At 36.2% G+C, this 20,429-nt stretch overlaps 2 protein-coding genes across 2 annotated transcripts in view; one reads left to right on the top strand and one right to left on the bottom strand.

The window, feature by feature from the left end:
- Positions 1-276: 276 nt before the first annotated feature.
- Positions 277-20,429, bottom strand: part of LOC133309359 (phospholipid-transporting ATPase 3-like) — a 30,069-nt gene continuing 9,916 nt past the window's right edge. Inside the window, exons 6-17 of the mRNA XM_061510125.1 lie at positions 19,589-19,666; positions 19,409-19,505; positions 18,421-18,527; positions 17,975-18,040; positions 17,263-17,384; positions 16,972-17,062; positions 16,800-16,877; positions 16,601-16,717; positions 3,631-3,777; positions 3,454-3,558; positions 953-1,095; positions 277-304 (exon numbers count right to left, since the gene is read on the bottom strand). Coding sequence (XP_061366109.1) covers positions 277-304; positions 953-1,095; positions 3,454-3,558; positions 3,631-3,777; positions 16,601-16,717; positions 16,800-16,877; positions 16,972-17,062; positions 17,263-17,384; positions 17,975-18,040; positions 18,421-18,527; positions 19,409-19,505; positions 19,589-19,666 — 1,179 coding nt within the window. The remainder of the gene's footprint in view (positions 305-952; positions 1,096-3,453; positions 3,559-3,630; positions 3,778-16,600; positions 16,718-16,799; positions 16,878-16,971; positions 17,063-17,262; positions 17,385-17,974; positions 18,041-18,420; positions 18,528-19,408; positions 19,506-19,588; positions 19,667-20,429) is intronic.
- Positions 8,441-10,971, top strand: LOC133309356 (uncharacterized). Its single transcript, XM_061510121.1, has 4 exons — positions 8,441-9,882; positions 9,985-10,172; positions 10,282-10,668; positions 10,754-10,971. Exons 1-4 carry the CDS (start codon positions 8,441-8,443, stop codon positions 10,969-10,971), a joined length of 2,235 nt encoding a protein of 744 aa, XP_061366105.1.

Genomic DNA, 20,429 nt, shown 5'->3' with positions numbered 1-20,429 from the left:
TTTATCTTTTTTCAACCTTTTTGTATCTTTTATTTGGATTCATCTACCACCGACCCCAATTAATTTGGGATAAAGGTATAGTTGATGTTAACGTTGATGTTAAATTAATGCAGATACTCTGTCCCGACTGTCTCTTTTCCTGTCTGGTGTATCATGTGTGCCGTGTGCCCACATATCTTCTCTGCTCAATATACTCAGTCATGAAACAATTCTTTTCTCGGTCATTTGAAGTGGTAGCACAGATATATATGTTTGACAAGGAAGAATCTAATATGATCATTTGAAGGAGTAGCACTCAAATTCCCTGAATATATCAAGGTAAAAAGCCAGAATCAACAAATCTTCCTGTTACTCATTTTTCCCAGTGAACAATGTTTGCTTCGTACCATCTTAGTTGTTGCAGTTTCAACCATCAATAAATTAATTGTTGATCTCACAATTTTCACCCAAGACCAAGAAACCATAAGATAGCCAGCAGCCTTAATTGTGTCTCTCTCTCTCTCTCTAATTTATCTTTCTACTGGCTCATAAGCAGCCAGCAGGAATTTGAATTCTGATTTTGAAAATTCATCACTTAAGTGAGTATAAGTAATGAGATTTCATTTCATTCAAATGTCTTACATGAAGAACAAGTGATCGCATATAACTTTCCTGACATTTCTGCAAGGAAGATGGACTCTAAAGTCTACAGCTGAAGATGCATTTGGATTTAATATAAAATTTGCATTAGTCATGTGAACGGATAACTGAGGAGCATTACAACCAATTATTCATGGGAGAGTGGGGATAGAAAACTTGGACAGAGGATCTACATCCAATTAAAGGTGGAAACCGAAAATGACAGATCATTATTACATAGTAATACAGATTACCCATTTTTTTGTGCAACAAAGGTAAGGCAAAATGACACAACAGTATGCAAAAAACAAGAAAATAGTCAAGAAGTCTGAACCTGTAAAAGAAAAAACCAAAGTGCTTCGCAGCAATAACCAAAGCAGCCTCGTCAGGTGATGCAGCTTGATATCTGATCTTCTCAGGGGCCTCATCGCCCTCGGGAAGCACAGTATGGCATATAGCAAGGCATCTGAAGAATTCCTGTACAGCCAATTACAGAATGTTACTTTGTGTTATATAACAAACTTTACCATAGTACAATATTGGACCCACTGAATTCATTGCATAAGCAAATTGAAAGAAAGCAGCTTAAGTGCTTAATTAAAAAAAAAGACAAGCTTCAGCAAAAGAAAAACAAGTTTAAATAACATAAATCAACTTCTCTTCCAGTAATTAATAAAATTCTTGATGGCCCCCCATCTAGGGTGTGTCAACACAACAGTACTTAAAACTTAGTTGCAAATGAACAAAGACTTGAATATTACAAATCAAGCAGGTCATTGATATTCCTTCTTTTACCAATTAAAAAAAAAAATTACAAAACCAAAGGATTATTGACACCCATAATAATTGCAGCACAAATAACATCCTACATTATATAACTGACAAGTGAATTTTATCATGAAGTGCTAATATATAGATCAATTTCTCAGTGAAAACCATATAATAAAAATTTTTCATGTAGAGAAATCACAGAGGTTGCACAGTGCTTAATGAAAATATTGGCACTGAAATTGCGCACCAATAAAAAATAAAGCTACATAAGTGCTAGCATCAAGAATACATTATGGAGTTATCAAAATCTCAAATGCCAAACCCAACACAAATTTCTAAGAAACTGCAGATTTCTAAGCATGCAGCCCAGCCATACAAGTCTTGCATTGAACTCACAACATATGGTGACAGTTGATAAATCTGGTTAGTTTCTAAGAACATATGTATAAACAGAGAAATGGTTGAATTTGTAAAGAACCAATTCAATTCAAAAGCTTAAGTTATTGGGTGAGGGGCTTTTTAATGATTTATACTATTCTCTAACACACCCTCACACGAGAGTCAACTGGGCTTGAAGAGTGGACAATGCACAAGCCCACCTACCTGTGTTAAGAAACTCTACAAGACTTAATTAATTATGAATTAAATGGGGGCGGTAAGAATCGAACCCGTGACACCAAGGCTCTGGTACCATGTAAAGAACCAATTCAACCCAAAAGCTTAAACTGGTGGGTGAGGCTACATTAATGGTTTTATATATATCTCTAACACACACCCTCACACGAAAGCCCACTGGACTTGAAGGGTGGGCAATGCACAGGTCCACCTACCTGTACTAAGAAACTCCACAAGACTTAATTAGTTATGAATTAAATAGGGGGCGGTAAGAATCAAACCCGTGACACCGAGGCTCTGATACCATGTAAAGAACCAATTCAACCCAAAAGCTTAAGTTATTGGGTGAGGACCTTTTTAATAGTTTATACTATTCTCTAACATAATTCAATTTCTAAACCAGGGTACATCAGTACATAAAGACTCCATCTTAGGAGTTAAAAGGAAAATATTCTTCCTAATAAAGGGAAGAATAAAGGAGAAAAGTATCCTGCCTAATAACAGACAAAAAATAAAACAAACTGATCCCGAAAATCCCTTTACCAGTCTGACCATCTCTGAATAGAGAACATAATCAAATATTATACAAAAATAAAAAATATTCTGGACAATCTTTCAAACCAAAAACTTTTTGTACAGTAATAAGAGGCAAGCAAGGATATAAGCCAACTAATTTACCACAACAAACAAAACACATTAACAAAGTACATAGATGTATATAAGACAAAGATCCTTTTTACTCTGCAAGAATCAAATTTACAAACTATTAGAGATGTAATATAAAAACAATTCATGTGCTAGCACATAATAGCTTGAGCTTTTGCAATTGTGGATTCATGACATAGTATTAGAGCTTTTAATGACCAAGTGATCTAGATTTCGACCCTCACCGCCTAGGCACCTCCATTGTTCTAAGTTCTAACAAAAAAAATTTCAACACAAAATAGGTAGGTCTGTGCATCGTCTATACTTCAAGCCCAAAGAATATTTGCGTGAGGGGCCATTTTAGAGATGCAAACTCAAAAGTAAAGAGTAAAGTACCTTTTGGGTCTTCAACAAAAATCACGGAGCCCATTTTAATACCTTAGAAAAAAAAGTCGATTTGTGGTCCTTCTAAAATTCAAAATAGACCCAATTAGTCAAAACCGTGGTCCTTTTGAAATTCAAAAAAGACCCACGTTAGTCCCTAAAAAGGATTAATATAGGTCTATTTTGAATTTCATAAGGACCATAAGTCGACTTTTTTTTTTTTAAGGGATCAAAATGGGTCCATGATTTTTGTTGAGGAACCAAAAGGTACTTTACTCAAAAGTAAATCATTCATGTTTCTTCATTTAACAACGTAAAATTTTGGAATTGTTAGATTCATGCCACAAACCATAAAAGCAAGTTAGTTTGAAAGCATAAATAGATTGCTGCCACTGATTCAAGTCAAGCAAAATGATTTACCTTGCAGCTATCAGGATTTGGCTCATTCCTCCAAGCTCCTCTCATAAGCCTAGCATCATCAAAATTGAAACCCCTCTCTCGCACTGCATTGGGTGAGATATTTTCCTGTAGAGAATGAATAATTCTTTTATAATCGTGACCTCTTGCCTACTTCCATTCAATGAACATGTGTATTACCTCAAGTTTTATGCCATTACGCTCTGCTATTCCCTTCTCAATTTCAGTCACACCATTTCCGTAGACCTCTCCTCCAATTGAACACTTAAAGAACTCCATTAAGTTTCTTGTCAGAGTCCCAGTTTTGTCAGAGAAGATATATTCCACCTAATCAAATCAACAAGAATAACTGCATAATGCAACCCAGAAATGTGACAAAAATATTACACACAAGCCCTTTTGAACTGATAGAAATTTCAATCTTCCAGAAATATCTGTAACACCTTTTATAAGATACTACTTGATAATTAGCTTTATTCACATTTAAAACAATATAAAAATAGGTCAGGAGAGTGGAGGAAGAGGAGAGAGGAGAAAACAGAAAAAATCGAGCACAACAACTCCTAACCAGAACTATAAGAACAGCAGTGAAAGTCGAAGAGGACTGGATTAATCTATCAACAGCTACTTGCAACAATGTTGATTTTATGAAAGGGATTCTCCCATGACCACATGCTAAACGGAAGACCTCAGGATTTCAGTGAGAAGATCCCATAGGAAGAAGTCATTTCTATTCTGTTATTAAGCAATGAAATTAAAAAACAAGACCCACAACTTCTTGATTCATTATGATTAAAGTTAGTTCCATGTATAAAACAACTTTAGCTCTTGGATTCTTAAAGAGGTTAAATCTGCAGATTTGTAGAATCTTTTTATAGTGATTTATTTATTTATTTTTTAGTCCAGGGGAAAGATGCCTGCAAGGGGCCTCACGGGAGGGGGTGAAGGAGATTAAAAAGGGGAGAGAGTACCGTACATTAAGGGAATTTGTACCCTTACACAATCCTTCCATGTCTCGTGTAAGAACCCGCACCGTTAATTAAGGAAATTAATTAATTAAATATGAGAATTAGAAAATAATTCCATAATTGACCCTAATAATTATTATGAGGGTCTAATAATTATAGTAAGTGAGTAAGAAAGTGAGTAAGAAAGCTGAAAGTCGCTTTTCGGAAGAAAAGTGCAGATACCGGTTCTGCTAGTCGATATAAATGCGTACCGATGAAGTATCCCGGAAAATTATAATAAGTGCACGAATATTACTAGAATAATATATAGGACTTGTAAAACGAGTTTCAAGTCAAAATAATGAGAACTGGTGTCAGAACTAATACTGTCAGCGTGAAAAAACGCGTACCGGAAAAGTGTTGCGAAAAAGAAAATAAATATATGAAAATTCCTAGAAAAATATCTAGGTTAAGAATATAAAATTTTAGAGTTAAACGAAGAGCGGAACTAATTAAACTAATACTGCTAGTTTAACTTAAGTGACAATATAAATAGAAAATGGGAGTAAAACCCTAAGGGGGTGTTTGGTTGAAGGTTTTTGAGGAGAATGATAGGGAAATGTGAAGTGGGGAAATTGGGTGCACATGTTTGGTTGACAAGCTTTCAAATTTGCCCACCTAAATGAGTTTGCTAGGTATCCCATTTGCATGGCTATTTGGATCAAAATTGATGGACAAATATTCCCACTCTAGATGTGGTATTCCCCCCATTTGCATGGCTATTTGGGATTTTGTTGGTTGTTTTTTTTTTTTCCCATCTATATTTTACCTACAACCAAACATAGACTTTATAAAAGTTACCTAATTTTCCTAGTTCAATTTTTTCCTACCAAACAACTTTTTTTTATATTTTCCTACCAAACTCACTTTCCTATCATTTCCTACCATTTTCCTATGAATATCATTTCCCTATCATTCATAAAAATTTTCCTCAACCAAACGCCCCCTAAGTTTTATTAAAGACTCAGCAGCGGAGTAGTGTGGCAGCATTTGGGAGTTTTATTGGAGTCTTAGCTTTCTTCTCCAAAGTTTTCATTTTTCTCCCTTCCTCCTCCATTGAAACACCACTCATCCATTAAAGCTCTAGTTTTGTTGAAGGAGAAACCATTGTCGAAGGATTTGGGTGTTTTCTCAACCCCTAAAGCTTTCATTTTTCTGTTCTAAAAAGAATCAAGGTAAACTTAACTATCCATTTGTAAATCTATAATTTTGGTTATAAACCTTGTTATATAATACTGTTGATTTACAACCCACGTTAATTTATCAAAATATTCGGACACTGTGCGCTACCTTTTCTGTTTGCATCGAGTTGCGTGATTTTAAATTGAAAAGTCTGAATCTGTTGTAGCAATCGGTCATGAGGCTTTGGTCCAACTTGATATATATATATATATATATATATAACGAAAGCATATGAAAGCTACTGGTAATCGAAAGGTATACTTAGTTATATATATATATATATATATATATATATATAACCGAGGTACAAGAAAAGGCATGCTTTATTTTAATAGTCAGTGTATTGTATTCTTATAATATATATATGTTAGTGCGTTGATATATATATAACATTGGTTATATATATATAACGTTGGTTATATATATATATATAATAGATATATATATATATTTATATAATATATATATTATTGTGGCTATATATATTTATAAGATAATAATTATCTATAATTAAATAAGTTAAATGATATGTTTTAGAAAGGACCTCCAGGTTCGAAATGAAAAAGAAAATAATATCCTATTGCCTTGGAATTTTAGAATATGTATATTGATACTATGATGCTCATTGAACTAGATCTGTGAGTGCATTGGATTCTATTTGGGGTGCGGACCCTTCTAATACCGAGTTCGAGTCAGAAGGGCATACGAGTACAGATAAGCTTTCGTGTCCTCGGTTTAGCCATTGTTGGTTCCACCATGTCCCATGGGGGGATGGTTATATGCATGATGTTGTTTTCATGTATTGTTTTGATAAATGCTATTGAACTGTTATATGTGAGTGCCTTTATGATATGCATGTGGTGTTTCACCTATATGGTAAGCCTGAGTATGTGGTACATACAAGATGGTGAGGCTGTGGGTGAGGTGCAAGCGATGTTCCTTGTACTTACTGTGGGTAATAGACGTATTACTACATTTCTCTGGCCAGTAGAATAGTTATAACACACATGGCATGAATATTTGTTGCACTGCATAGTTTTGGAACTTATATTGAATTACTGCTTTTGGAACTTATATTGCACATGTAAGTGAGCTTGGGGTGGAAGATCCTTGAGGACCCCTTGTCTTACTGAGATTTCTGTTTAGAGATCTAACCCCACGTTTGGGGCACCATTTCAGGTTCAGGTAATGTCGGGGTTGAGACCTCAGGCGGCAGGAGGCCGGAGCTGAGTTAGATATTGCTGGTTTTATTTGCTGACTTGTTGGATGCTGGATATGCTTGCTGCTATTATGCTTTTAGCTTTATTTATGTTATGGATTATCTTGTTGAGACGCTGTTGGTTATGCTGTTGATTTGGTGAGCATGGGGATTGTCCATGCCACATAGACTTGTTTATTGTCTTGTTTTATGTGGAGTTGTATTAATGTATCAGGATATTGTCCGGACTACGTGTAGTAGATCCGTGACATAGATACTCACTTTATCTATATTATGAGATATTTCAGTTAGATATCTTTTTGCAATTTACATACAGACGATATTTTATGAAAATGATTAAGTAATCAACTTGGCTAAGTATAATGACGTCATAATTGAAAAGAAAAAGATATTCCGCATTTTTTTATTAAGCGCAGCTTAATACGAAGATATGTTAACAAACCGGGTATACACGGGATGTTACATCTCACAGCATGGTTGTTAGTATCGCACGATACGCGATACGTATCGTGCGATACGATACGATACTAACCCAAATCGATACAGATCGCAATAATGAATCGTTTTTGGTATGAATCGTGGGTTGGAAACGTAGAATCGAACGATTCGCAACTGAATCGTGAATCGAAATTACATTTGCGATTCAAAATAAAAAAAAATAAAAAAAAACTCAACAGTCGCTAGGAAGTTGGAACAGCCGGTTGCTTTAGAAAAATCAGGGATTCAAAGAATCAAAATCCCATTTAAAAAACAAAAGGAGTGAAACAGAAATTTCAGAAATTGAAAAAGCAACGAAACAACGAAGCAGCGAAACAGAAATGTCAGAGGAAAACTATGTGTAGAAGAAGACTTGCAGAGGAGAAGAGCGTGTAGAAGAAGACGAAGAAGACTTACTTGCAGAGGAGAACGTGCAGAAGAAGACTTGTAGAGGAGAACGGCCGTACGGGTACTATTTTTTTTGTTTCGTTGTTGACGGGTACTATTTTTTTTTGAAATGGATTTGTGATTGGAATTTGTAAATCGTAAATAAATTTAAATATTATAGTGATGGGAGGATCAGAGAATACATATATTAATATATTATTATAATATTATGAAAAAGCTGTTCTCAATTTAAAATGCATGAGAGGATGTGTCTTATAAATAGATTATTGTTTCTATTTATAAGACACGTACACATTTCAAACCAGGTTGGACTAGGTGTGTATTGATTGGCATCTATGTTTTTTATAGCCCTGAAGTTGGCCTTGGTCCTTGATTTGAATTGTTGTTGGATATTGAATGGATATGAAATATATATGAACAACCAGGCTTTATTTCACTCAGTGGGTCATCCGATCAAACAATGTTATTGGATTATCTAAAATGCCAAATTTCCTATAAAACCAAGATCAAGGCCTTTTTTTAGCAGTTTCTCGTAATTGTTTATTGCCTATGAAAGTGCTATTTCCTTTTTCATTTAAATAGTGAATAAATTCAATTGAGTATTATTAGTCATTAGCTGAAGACACCTACGGACTTACCTAATATTTTTTAACTTTGATTTTTTTTTCTCTCTTTTACAGTAATAAAAATAATAAAAATGGCTCCAAAGAAGAAATCCCAAAAAAAGAAGGATATAACTTGGGATCATTGTAAATCCCTTGCGAATAGGTTGAATGTTAAATGTAACTATTGTCCCAAAACAATGTGGGGAGGAACATTTAGAATGAAGCACCATCTAGCTGGAACACACAAAGAAGTTGCTCCATGCCAACAAGTGCCGGAAGAGATAAGGGATATATTTAAAAAAATATTAGAGGATGCAAGAGATGATGATGAACTAGAGTGCTTCGATGATAAAGATTCACAAAAAAAAGGGAGCATGGATAGTTTTATGATAAAAGGAAAAAGTGGAAGTGGCTCATCTGCTATGAAACAACAAACTATAAATTCAATGGTGAAGGATAGAGATTTGGTGGTTCGAGATATTTGTAGATGCATATATGGCAATGCATTGCCATTTAATTTAGTTAAGAGTCCACTATTTATTAATATGGTGAAGTCTATTAGTGAATATGGTAGAGGCTTAAAACCACCAACTTATCATGAAGTGAGGGTGTCATATTTGAAGAAAGAAGTTGATCTTGTCCATACTAGTTTGGATAAATATAAGTTGGAATGGAAGAAAACTGGTTGTACATTGATGTCAGATGGATGGACTGATGGAAAGGGTAGATCTCTTACTAATTTTCTTGTTAATAGTCCTAGAGGGACTGTTTTTATAAAATCTGTTGATACAAGCAGCTTTATTAAAGATGCTGAAAAAATGTTTGAATTACTTGATGAGATGGTGATAGAAATTGGAGAAGAGAATGTCGTTCAAGTAGTGACAGATAGTGCTTCAGCCCTTGTATCTGCTGGACAAAAGTTGATGGATAAAAGAAAGCAACTCTTTTGGTCACCCTGTGCAGCCCACTGTCTTGATTTGATTTTGGAAGATATTGGTGGCATTACAGTGTTCTATAATACCATTTGGAAAGAAAAAAAAATTACAACTTTCATTTATAGGCACACATGGGTGTTGAATTTGTATAGAACCTTTTCCAAAGGTAGAGAGTTAGCTAGGCCTGCAATAACAAGGTTTGCTACATCATATTTGACAATGCAGTCAATTTTGAAACAAAAGACTGCTCTTCGATCTATGTTTACATCTGAAAAATGGGTTAATAGTGCTTATTGCTCTAGGCCGGAAGCCAAATTTGCAGAAAATGTTGTTTTGGCTGATAAAAGGTTTTGGAAATCAATACATTATTGCTTGAAAATTGTGTCTCCTCTTGTGAAAGTTCTTAGACTTGTGGATGGTGATTCAAAACCTGCAATGGCATACATTTATGAGGCTATGGATAGAGCAAAGGAAGAAATAGCAAAGAGTTTTAATCATGAGGAAAAGAGATATAAGGATGTATGGGAAATCATTGACAAGCGTTGGGATTTACAACTTCATAGGCCTCTTCATGCAGCCGCCTATTTTCTTAATCCAAAGTAAGTATAGGTTCTTTATATTTATTTATTTATATAAAATTCTTTATATTTTATATTTGACTTATTATTAAGCCTCATTCTAAATTTATAATAATTATATAGGTTCCACTATGACACAAAGTTCAACCCAGATCGTGAGGTTAAAACTGGCTTGTGGAAGACATTGGAGAAGATGTGTCCTGATATTGAAACAAGGATCACAATTGATTCCCAAATTGAGAAATTTGACAGGGCTGAAGGACTCTTTGGAAATAGTTTAGCAATTGCAACTAGAGCTAGGAAGCAACCTGGTAATCATCGAATTTTGTGTATTGATTAAGTTATGTTTTGATATTTTTAAAATTAAAAATTAAGTCATTAACCAAATATTTATTTATCAATTATATTTTTTTTTGCTAGCTTTATGGTGGAATAGTTTTGGAGACGACTGCAAAGAGCTGCAAACAATAGCTATTCATATCCTAAGCCTCACTTGCAGTGCTACAGGGTGCGAGAGAAATTGGAGTGTGTTTGATCAAATTCACTCTAAGAGAAGAAACCGTTTAGAGCAACAAAGGTTGAATGCTCTTGTGTTTGTTAAATACAACCTTCAACTTGAAATTAGGCAAAAACAAAGGGAGGAAAAAGGAGACACATATGATCGTATCTGCTTATCAGATTTAGATTCTGACGAGGAATGGATTACTGAGCAAGAGGAGCCTTGCCTAATGGATGAGGAATCTTGGATGGATGTTCATGAGTGCTTCAACCTTGATGAAGGAGACCAAAGCAAAAAGAGAAAGAGAGGTATATTTGCATATATAATATTTCTTTTAATCAAACACCTTATCTAATATATTTATTTACATTATGTATATATTTTTTTTTTTAGGTCCTCGAAATCTTCAAGATGATAGGAATGATAAAGGCAAAGGCATCTTAATACAAGAGGATGTCAACAGGAATGATAACAGAAAAGGATCTCAAATTATTGAACAAGATATGGGAGATGAGTCAGATGACTCTACTAATGGAGAGGATGAAGGACTAGATATACCAATACTAAATCCTGATAGTGATAGTAGTGATAATATTAGTCTTGAAATTTAATGAATATGAGAAATAACTGGTTTTAGATTTGGTTACTTATGGATTTTGGTATTTAGAATTTTTTTAATTTGAATTTATATGATATTATATATTTTTAAGTTATTTTTAATTTGTTTCTGAATCTTACGATTCGATACGATTCACGATTCACGATACAAAAAAGCAGCCGAACGATTCACGATACGTATTGCGATTCAACAACCATGTCTCACAGCTTTATCAACGCAGTTGTATCAACTTTTTTTCTATCAAGTGTCAGAATGTATGGTTGTCCATTATGCTTTCCATGCTGTCCATTATGCTTTCCATTATGTCCATGGCTGTCCATTATGCTTTCCATGCTGTCTCCATTCTGATCTTAGCTAAAAGTGTTTGTATATTATTGATTGTATCCATTATAAATACCATACAGCTTCAGAGAATTCTCTAAGCTGAATAATACTTCATTCTACATGGTATCATGAGCTAGGTTCATTCAGGAACCAAAACCATAGTGAAGAGAAGAAAGCTTCACCACCGTACATGCTAAAAGAGCTTAGAAATTCACCAACAGACCCCAAAACCTCAGTCAATCAAGATGGAAACACTTCCAGTCAACCCAGAAAGAGCCGACGACCCGATCTGGAGCTCCCCGCCGGCAGAAATTGGTTCACGCGCCGCCACAGTCAGAGCGCGTGAAGCCCACGCGCAGTCCAACTCCGAGCGCGTGAAGGCCACGCGCCGCCTTCCACTGCTCATCTCCGGTCACCGTCAAACTCGCCGTGCTCGCCTCAGTCTCCTCTTTCTGTTCCAGTACTGTTTTCTTTCTGGGTTCCTTTTTACTAAACATTTCTAATTGTTTCTTCATTATCTTCAGAAGCCTCACTGTGCAGGCTGCTTCTTCATCTCTGTCTTCTTCATGTTTACTGTTGCAGGCCAATAAACATGACAAATTCCTTCATCTGACTCCATATACCTGCAGTGTTGCTCTTTGTGTTAATAGTGGATCATCCAAATCTACTTATTGTTTATTTTTCAATCATTTCTGCATTGTGCGCTTTGGTTCTGTTTTTACCTATATTGAAGTAAATATGACTTCAAAAATGATGAAGAGTCTTCTGGTCCCAAAGATCCTGTTTTATCTGAAGTTACCAATCCGGTACGTCATGCTCCAGTTTCTTATGCTTTTTCAGGTTCACCAACAATTACATCTGAAAAGTTAAATAGTAAGAACTATTTAGCTTGGTCCTCTTCTGTTGAGTTGTGGTTTCTTGGTCAAGGTCTTTCAGACCATCTTGAAAAGTCAATTTCTGATATTCCTCAAATAGAACAAAGTCAATGGAAAAGGTTTGACTATCAGTTATGTGCCTTGCTATGGCAATCTGTGGAACCCACAATTTTAATTAATTTTCGCACTTTTAAAACATGTGCCACTTTTTGGAATAAAGCTCGCAGCTTATTTGCTAATGATGTTCAAAGACTCTATGATGCAGCCCAAAAATTGGTTTCTCTTCACCAAAATAGTCATGATATGACAAGTTTTGTTGCTCAGGCACAGGCAGCAGTGGAGGAACTAAAAATGTTTTTACAGGCTGACAACCATCAAGGCTTGTTGGGAAAGTTGGAAAATCTATACGTAGTACTGGTATTGCGTGCTATGCATCCCGATTTCAACCACATTCGAGATCAACTTTTGACTAGTCACGAAGTACCCACCATGGACTATCTTACCACTCGCCTCTTGAGGGTTCCCAATTCCACTACTTCAGACCAGCGTCCCAACATAATTGACACTTCAGCTTCCGCTTTAGTCACTAACTTTGGCTTTCGTGGAGGACGTGGAGGTCGTGGTGGACGAGGAGTTCGAAGAGGTTGTGGTGGTCGTGGTAATCGCAACAACAATCTTCACTGCACATACTGTAAGCGATCAGGCCACACTCAGGAAACATGTTACTCTCTACATGGTTTCCCTGACAAATCTGTCAATCTCACTCAGTCTGAACCTGGTGTAGAAGAAGGGACGAGATTTAACAGATCTGGTGAACAGTCATTTTCTCTTACACAAAAGGAGTTTCAAGAATTTCTTCAGTTAAAAGCAGCAAAGCCAACCCAATCCTCTACTACAACTGTTGCTCATTCGGGTAATCCTACAGTTTGTATTTCTCATAGGGTAATAATTCCACACCCTGGATCCTTGATTCAGGTGCCTCTGACCATGTAGCTGGTAATCAGTCTCTCTTCTTTTCTCTTTCTTCACCAAGTTGTCCTCGTTTTGTAACTTTAGCTGATGGTTCCAAAGTATCTGTCCGAGGCATTGGTGTTGTCTCACCCAATGCATCTATGTCATTAAATTCTACTTTATTTATACCTGGTTGTCCATTTAATTTAATTTCCTCGAGTCAGCTTACAAGATCTCTAAAGTGTTCCGTAACTTTTTATTTTGATTCTTTGTCATCCAGGACCGTGGTACGGGAAAGACGATTGGCATAGGACATGAATCACAAGGACTTTATTACCTCCAATCAACCTCTCATATGGCATGTGCTACGGTGGAATCTCCTAGTCTTCTCCATCACCGTCTTGGTCATCCCAGTTTATTAAAACTTAAAAAAAATGGTCCCAGGTCTTGAAAATCTAAAGTCTTTCAGTTGTGAGTCATGTCAACTTGGCAAGCATGTTCGGGCTTCCTTTCCTAGTAAGGTCAATAGTCAAACATCATCTAGTTTTTCTATTATTCTTTCTGATGTTTGGGGTCCTAGTCGTGTTTCTACACCAACTGGATTTAAATATTTTGTGACTTTCATTGATGATTTTTCTCGATGTACTTGGTTATTTTTAATGAAGGAACGTTTAGAAGTCTTTCCCATATTTCAATCCTTCTGCAGTGAGATTCATAATCAATTTGGCAAAACAATCAAAGTTTTACGTAGTGATAATGCCAAAGATTATTTCTCTGCTGACTTCTCATTGTTTATGTCATCTCATGGGATTTTGCATCAATCATCATGTCCGCATACCCCCCAACAAAATGGAGTTGCCGAAAGAAAAAATCGTCGCCTTATTGAAACTACTCGTACATTGTTGTTGGATGCTCATATGCCACTGCAATTTTGGGGGGATGTTGTCCTAACCGCTTGCTATTTGATTAATCGTATGTCTTCCTCTACTATCAATCATCAAGTCCCTATTCAGGTATTAGACCCCCAAATTCCTTTGTATACAGTTCCTCCTCGATTATTTGGTTGTACCTGTTTTGTCCATGAAGTATCTCCCGGGCGCGACAAGTTGTCCCCTCGTGCTATCAAATGTGTCTTTCTTGGTTATTCTCGATTGCAAAAAGGGTACCGGTGTTATTCTCCTATCACCCATCGTCAGTATATCTCTGCCAGTGTCACCTTTTTTGAAGACACACCTTATTTCACTTCAACCACTAATCCTATAGTAATCTCTGAGGCTTTACCAGTACCATACTTTGGTGGTCTCCCTTTGTCTTCTTTACAGGAACCTGCAAATACTTAGCCTGATCATGAGGAACCCATCGTTTCTCTGCCAGAACATGACCAGCTTGATCCTCCCCAACAACCAATCATCACTTACCAGCGACATTCCAAGGCAGTCATTCCTACAACCGAGGTAGTCACTGAGGATCCTTATACATCATGTCCTATCCCAACGGCTTTTCCTACTACGGACCTACCTTCCTCTACTGCACCTGCATCAACTCCCGGTAAGTCTGTCAGTGATTCTCCTAGTTCTATTCGTAGAAGTAGTCGTACCACTCGTAATCCTCATCCTATTTATAACTTCTTAAGTTTTCACAGTTTGTCTCCGTCATATTATGCATTTGTATCTTCTGTGTCCTCTGTTCAGATTCGTAACACAGTTAATGAGGCTCTTTCCCACTCTGGTTGGAGGCAAGCTATGATTGATGAGACGACTGCCCTTGAGCACAGTGATACATGGGACTTAGTTCAACTTCCCCGAGACAAAAAGGTTGTTGGATGTCGTTGGGTGTATGCAGTTAAGGTAGGCTCTGATGGCAGTATTGATCGACTTAAAGCTTGTCTTGTTGCTAAAGGATACACTCAGACTTATGGTCTTGATTATAGTGAAACATTCTCTCCAGTGGCAAAAATGGCATCTGTTCGTCTATTTCTAGCCATCGCCGCTATTGGGCAATGGCCTTTATATTAGCTAGACATAAAGAATGCCTTCCTTCATGGTGATCTAGATGAGGAGATTTATATGGAGCAACCACCTGGTTCTGTTGCTCAGGGGGAGTCTGGACTAGTTTGTAAGTTAAAACGGTCTCTTTATGGGTTGAAACAATCCCCTCGAGCTTGGTTTGGCAAGTTCAGCATAGTTGTACAGAAATTTGGGTTATCTCGGAGTGAAGCTGATCATTCAGTGTTCTATCGTCACACTTCCTTTGGTCGATGTATTTATCTGGTGGTTTATGTTGATGATATAGTTATTACAGGTGATGATAATGAGGGTATTTTGCAGTTGAAGGAGCACTTGTTTCAACACTTTCAAACAAAAGATTTGGGACGACTCAAATACTTTCTCGGTCTTGAGGTAGCTCAATCACAGAGTGGCATTGTGCTTTCACAACGAAAATATGCTCTAGAAATTTTGGAAGAGACTGGTTTAACAGACTGCAAGCCTGTTGACACTCCAATGGATCCAAATCACAAGTTATTACCAAATCAAGGAGAACTATATTCAGATCCTGACAGATATAGAAGGTTAGTTGGTAAACTAAACTACCTTACCTTAACCAGACCTGACATCTCCTTCCCGGTAAGCGTAATAAGTCAATTTATGCAAGCTCCGTGTGTTGAGCATTGGAATGCTGTGGTTCGAATCTTACGGTATATTAAGAATGCCCCAGGAAAAGGATTGTTGTATGAAAATAAAGGTCATGCTCAAATTATGGGATACTCTGATGCTGATTGGGCTGGATCACCCAGTGACAGAAGATCAACTTCAGGATTTTGTGTATTTATTCGTGGTAATCTAGTATCTTGGAAAAGTAAGAAACAAAATGTGGTTGCAAGATCCAGTGCAGAAGCTGAATATCGTGCAATGGCAAATGTTACATGTGAACTCATATGGGTAAAACAATTACTTAAAGAGTTGAAGTTTGGAGATACTAATCAAATGAGACTCTACTGTGATAATCAAGCGGCATTGCATATTGCATCAAATCCCGTCTTCCATGAAAGGACCAAACATATTGAGATTGACTGCCATTTTATCCGAGAGAAAGTCCTGTCTAAAGAAATCCTCATTGAATTTGTTAACTCAAGCTATCAGCTTGCTGATATTCTTACTAAGTCACTGAGGGGACCTAGAATACAATTTATCTGTGACAAGCTTGGTACATATGATATATATGTTCCAGCTTGAGGAGGAGTGTCAGAATGTATGGTTGTCCATTATGCTTTCCATGCTGTCCATTATGCTTTCCATGTTGTCCATGGCTGTCCATTATGCTTTCCATGCTGTCTCCATTCTGATCTTAGCTAAAAGTGTTTGTATATTATTGATTGTATCCATTATAAATACCATACAGCTTCAGAGAATTCTCTAAGCTATTCCAATACTTCATTCTACATCAAGAAAACAAAATGTGGTAGCAACTTACCTGCCCAAGTTCTTCATTCAGATTTGAAGTTCTGGCCAATGCTGGGGTATTGGTTTCATGATGGTACATATGCAAATCCTTGTTGATAAATTGAGTGCACTGAATAAATTTGACCATCTGATACAGTAATCAAAAATAAGATTTCCCCTTCATCAAAGTAACAACATTTCTAGAACAGTTAATTGGCTGAGACACAAACCTCTATCGACACATAAAGTGAAATGGGGATGATTGTTGAGTACAAAGTGATGAGGGTAAACATAGTTAGAAGGAAAACCTGAAAACGTGGTAAGCAGACCAACAGAAAATGAGTGAAGAGGAAAAGAAAGAAACAAGATGGCTATTCATCTAAATGGAGAAATATATAGTACCAAAAATCTGTTTCTTGGGTCGAACTGTGCTGAGCCCTCCTCTGATGATTCAAGATGTAAATAGAAATACTTCTTGTTTACAAAAATAGCACTGAATTTACCCAAATCCAAGAACATTATTTACAAATAATAACAATAATAGTGGTAGTAATAATAACAACAATAAATCTAAAGCTAACCCCATCCCCCTCCCAGTAGTTTGCTAAGACAAGCAGTCATAAAGCCCACAAAATATTAGCAGCAATTAGAAGGGAACCAGGCCAGGCAAACTAATTGTTTTTACTCACAGACCTGCCTACAGCTCCAATAAAACACATCACAAATAGAGTCGCAAATAGAGTGAGTATAAGTTTGTCAAGCTTCCTCTCCAATGTACTTCTTTTGGAAGGAACGTTCATAGAATTCATCATCACCTGCAATGTATTCCAAATGTCCGTAAAACAGTGTCCATGAACAAAATCACAGAAGGAAAACACGCTGCAACAAGAGCGAAAAACAACCAAAAAAATATCCTGAGAAGCAAACATAGCCCAAGTAATTTCATGCAACTCAATCAAAGAGACTAAGGTAATCCACACTTCCAAAAGGAGAACTCAGACAAATTGGACAGCAATCAGTACCAACACATGATAAATTAAAAGTGAAATAAACCCAAAAGTGAACAATTTTTAAGGTGCCATTGCCATAAACAAGCAAATCAATTCACATACATCAAAACAACCATGAAGGAAGTGAATTTTAGGTTGCTTTCTTCTTTCTCCAAACCCCTTCCACCAGAAGGATATCCATAAACGTTGGTATCCAAAACAGAATTAAAAACACAGAAATGTTATGATAACAGCAACAAGTGAACAATGATAGCAATATGTTGCTGGTAGCACATTTCAGCCATCAATGCATTACTGCAATTACATGTATCTTTTGACCAAATGCTAGAGCAGACTCTAGAAAATTGAAGGACGTATCAATGTATCATCATTAGGTATCATTTCTTAGTAGAAACCTTTGTTTCATGTCCTGTAAAAATAACAACCCCAACAATATACTCTGTATTCCTGAGACTGCATCCCTGAAAAGGCAGGAAACTTCAATATGTCAATACCAGTTCGGTTTCATAAGAGGAGCAAACAAAACATAAATGTAAAAATTAGTATCTGTCAAAGCTAACGATCAATAAATAAAAAAATCACTCTCCATTAAATCCCGACTAGCAAGGGTAAGGGTGAGGGAAATGCTTGTACACAGCCTATTATTTGCATATTTACAAAGAGGCTGTTTCTCGGATTCGAACCCGTAGCTAACAAGCAATAAATGATATTTAAAAATTATAACAAATCCAATAAAGAAAAAGAATTTCATTAGCCCTATCAACTACAACATTATGAATAATTTCCGAATGATCATAGAGCTCATACAAATCAATGAAGTACAAAAAAAGGCAAAACATACTCTCAACAAAAGTTGATTTGGACTGAGAGGAAGTGTTTGGTTTTGAAATATAAGATTTCCAGTGAAGGTATACAATGAATTGTTCGGTTGTTCACACTGAATTTCACCTGCAAGTAGTTAAAAAACTACACGTCAGAACTTAGAAATAAATGAGCCATAAATCAAATTTTGCAAATATCATGAGAAATGACAGTCGTCAATCTGATAGTGATTGTGCCCTGCACAAACTCTAGAATAATCTCCCTAAAGAAATTAAAAGGATAGACAAAAAAATTTGAAAAGCCATATGAAGTTATATGTTCAATCATAATCAAGGAGTTTCTAAAAAAAGGGGAAAATTTAACCAGAAAAATAAACAAGTCAATATATAATGATAGGAAAAAAAAACTCAGGTTTAAGTAGTCAGAGTCAGTGCTCAGCCAATGGGAAGGAGAGAGACACCATGGGAGAAAAGTTCTAGATCTAAGGGAACCTAGCACTAGAAACCACAGTTAAAACATGGTTTCCGAAAAAAGTTATTCACTGATGAGCAGTGGGTCCTAGGTAGGCACCGACTAGGACTGTCTCTCATAATGCTCTAAATACCATGTCAAGAGAAGAAGAAATGGGAGTCTTTAAGTGAAACTCGTGTGTCTCAACTACAGAAAGGGGTTTGGATTAAATAGCCAAAAATAATACGTACAAAATAAATATAAATATCACTACAGTCCTAATTACGTGATTCTGACTACTGTATTACATAATTAGCGTCAAAACACTATTTAAATAGTTACCGACAATTACCAACAGAACCAAACATGATAATGCAAGAAAAATTGTATGTAAAACAAATTCTTCAAAGAAAAACAGATAAAAATTGGCTGATAGGTTGTCATTAAGCATACTAAAACTTGAATAACATATTAAATTTGCAACTTAGGACCCCCAGCAAATTTAAAGAAGGTTGATGGCACTCAAAATCAAAGGTCAATCAATAAAAAAACTAAACCTTTAAACTCAGATGCCTTCTCTGGAGTCAGGTAATCCCAAGTCTTTTCCAAAGCTTTCCTAATCTTCAAATTAGTTTCCCCGTCCAAATTAGCTGTCTATCACCCAAAATCCAGGATTAATAAATGGTTGCAAAAGAATGTTAACACCACTCATTTTAGATTGAAATAAATGTATAAACCTCAATGTAGCAGACACCATCTACATTTGTACTAGCCAGGAAAAGCAGATCTGCAGGAAAGAATCCATCCTGCCTAACCTGCAAAAAAAAAACAGAGTTGCACTTACAGCAAATATCTGCATTGTAAATAGAAACACCCACAAGGAAACCATCACAAGCAGCTCGAGAAAACAAATCCCAGTGATCCCTAGATTACAAGCATCTGCAAACCAAGCTAACAAATACAATTAAAAACTCAGATTGATAAAGGAAATTGGTAACTGTTAATTACCAAGAGACAAGAGGTATTCATTGTAATCCTTGTTATATTAAACTACATATATTAAACTACACAGCATTGGTGCTATTATATAGCAAACCAATTGAAGAATACAAAGAGACACACTCAATGTGGGACTTCTATACTATGTACAGCAACACTCCCCCTCAAGCTGGAGCATATAGATCGTATGCACCAAGCTTGTTACATATCTGGTCTATCCTAGGTCCTCTCAAAGACTTAGTAAATACATCAGCTAATTGATCATTTGAGTTGACAAAACGAGTGACTATATCTCCTGAGAGAACCTTTTCCCTAAGGAAATGACAATCTATCTAAATGTGCTTAGTCCTTTCATGAAACACTGGATTTGAAGCAATATGCAAAGCATCTTCATTATCACAAATGAGAGATGTTGGGCCAGTGTCTCCAAACTTGAGTTCCTTCAGTAGCTGTTTTAACCAGATGAGTTCACAGGTAGCTGTGGCCATGGAGCAATATTCTGCTTCAGCACTTGATCTAGCAACTACACTTTGCTTCTTACTTCTCCAGGAAATCAAGTTATCTCCAACGAATACACAA

The sequence above is a fragment of the Gastrolobium bilobum genome, unplaced genomic scaffold, assembly GCF_033153095.1.
Source record: "Gastrolobium bilobum isolate Gb01-03AN ecotype WA unplaced genomic scaffold, APGP_CSIRO_Gbil_v1 utg15684, whole genome shotgun sequence".
NCBI classification, from domain to species: Eukaryota; Viridiplantae; Streptophyta; class Magnoliopsida; order Fabales; family Fabaceae; genus Gastrolobium; species Gastrolobium bilobum.
The sequence above is the reverse complement of the archived record's forward strand: the minus strand, read 5'-3'. Positions and strand labels throughout refer to the sequence as shown.

Bases quoted from the DNA above. Each gene is read 5' to 3' on its own strand.
- LOC133309356 (XM_061510121.1), top strand. From the start codon at position 8,441: ATGGCTCCAAAGAAGAAATCCCAAAAAAAGAAGGATATAACTTGGGAT. The intron at 9,883-9,984 runs GTAAGTATAGGT...ATAATTATATAG, and splicing joins GCCTATTTTCTTAATCCAAA to GTTCCACTATGACACAAAGT. The intron at 10,173-10,281 runs GTAATCATCGAA...TTTTTTTGCTAG, and splicing joins TAGAGCTAGGAAGCAACCTG to CTTTATGGTGGAATAGTTTT.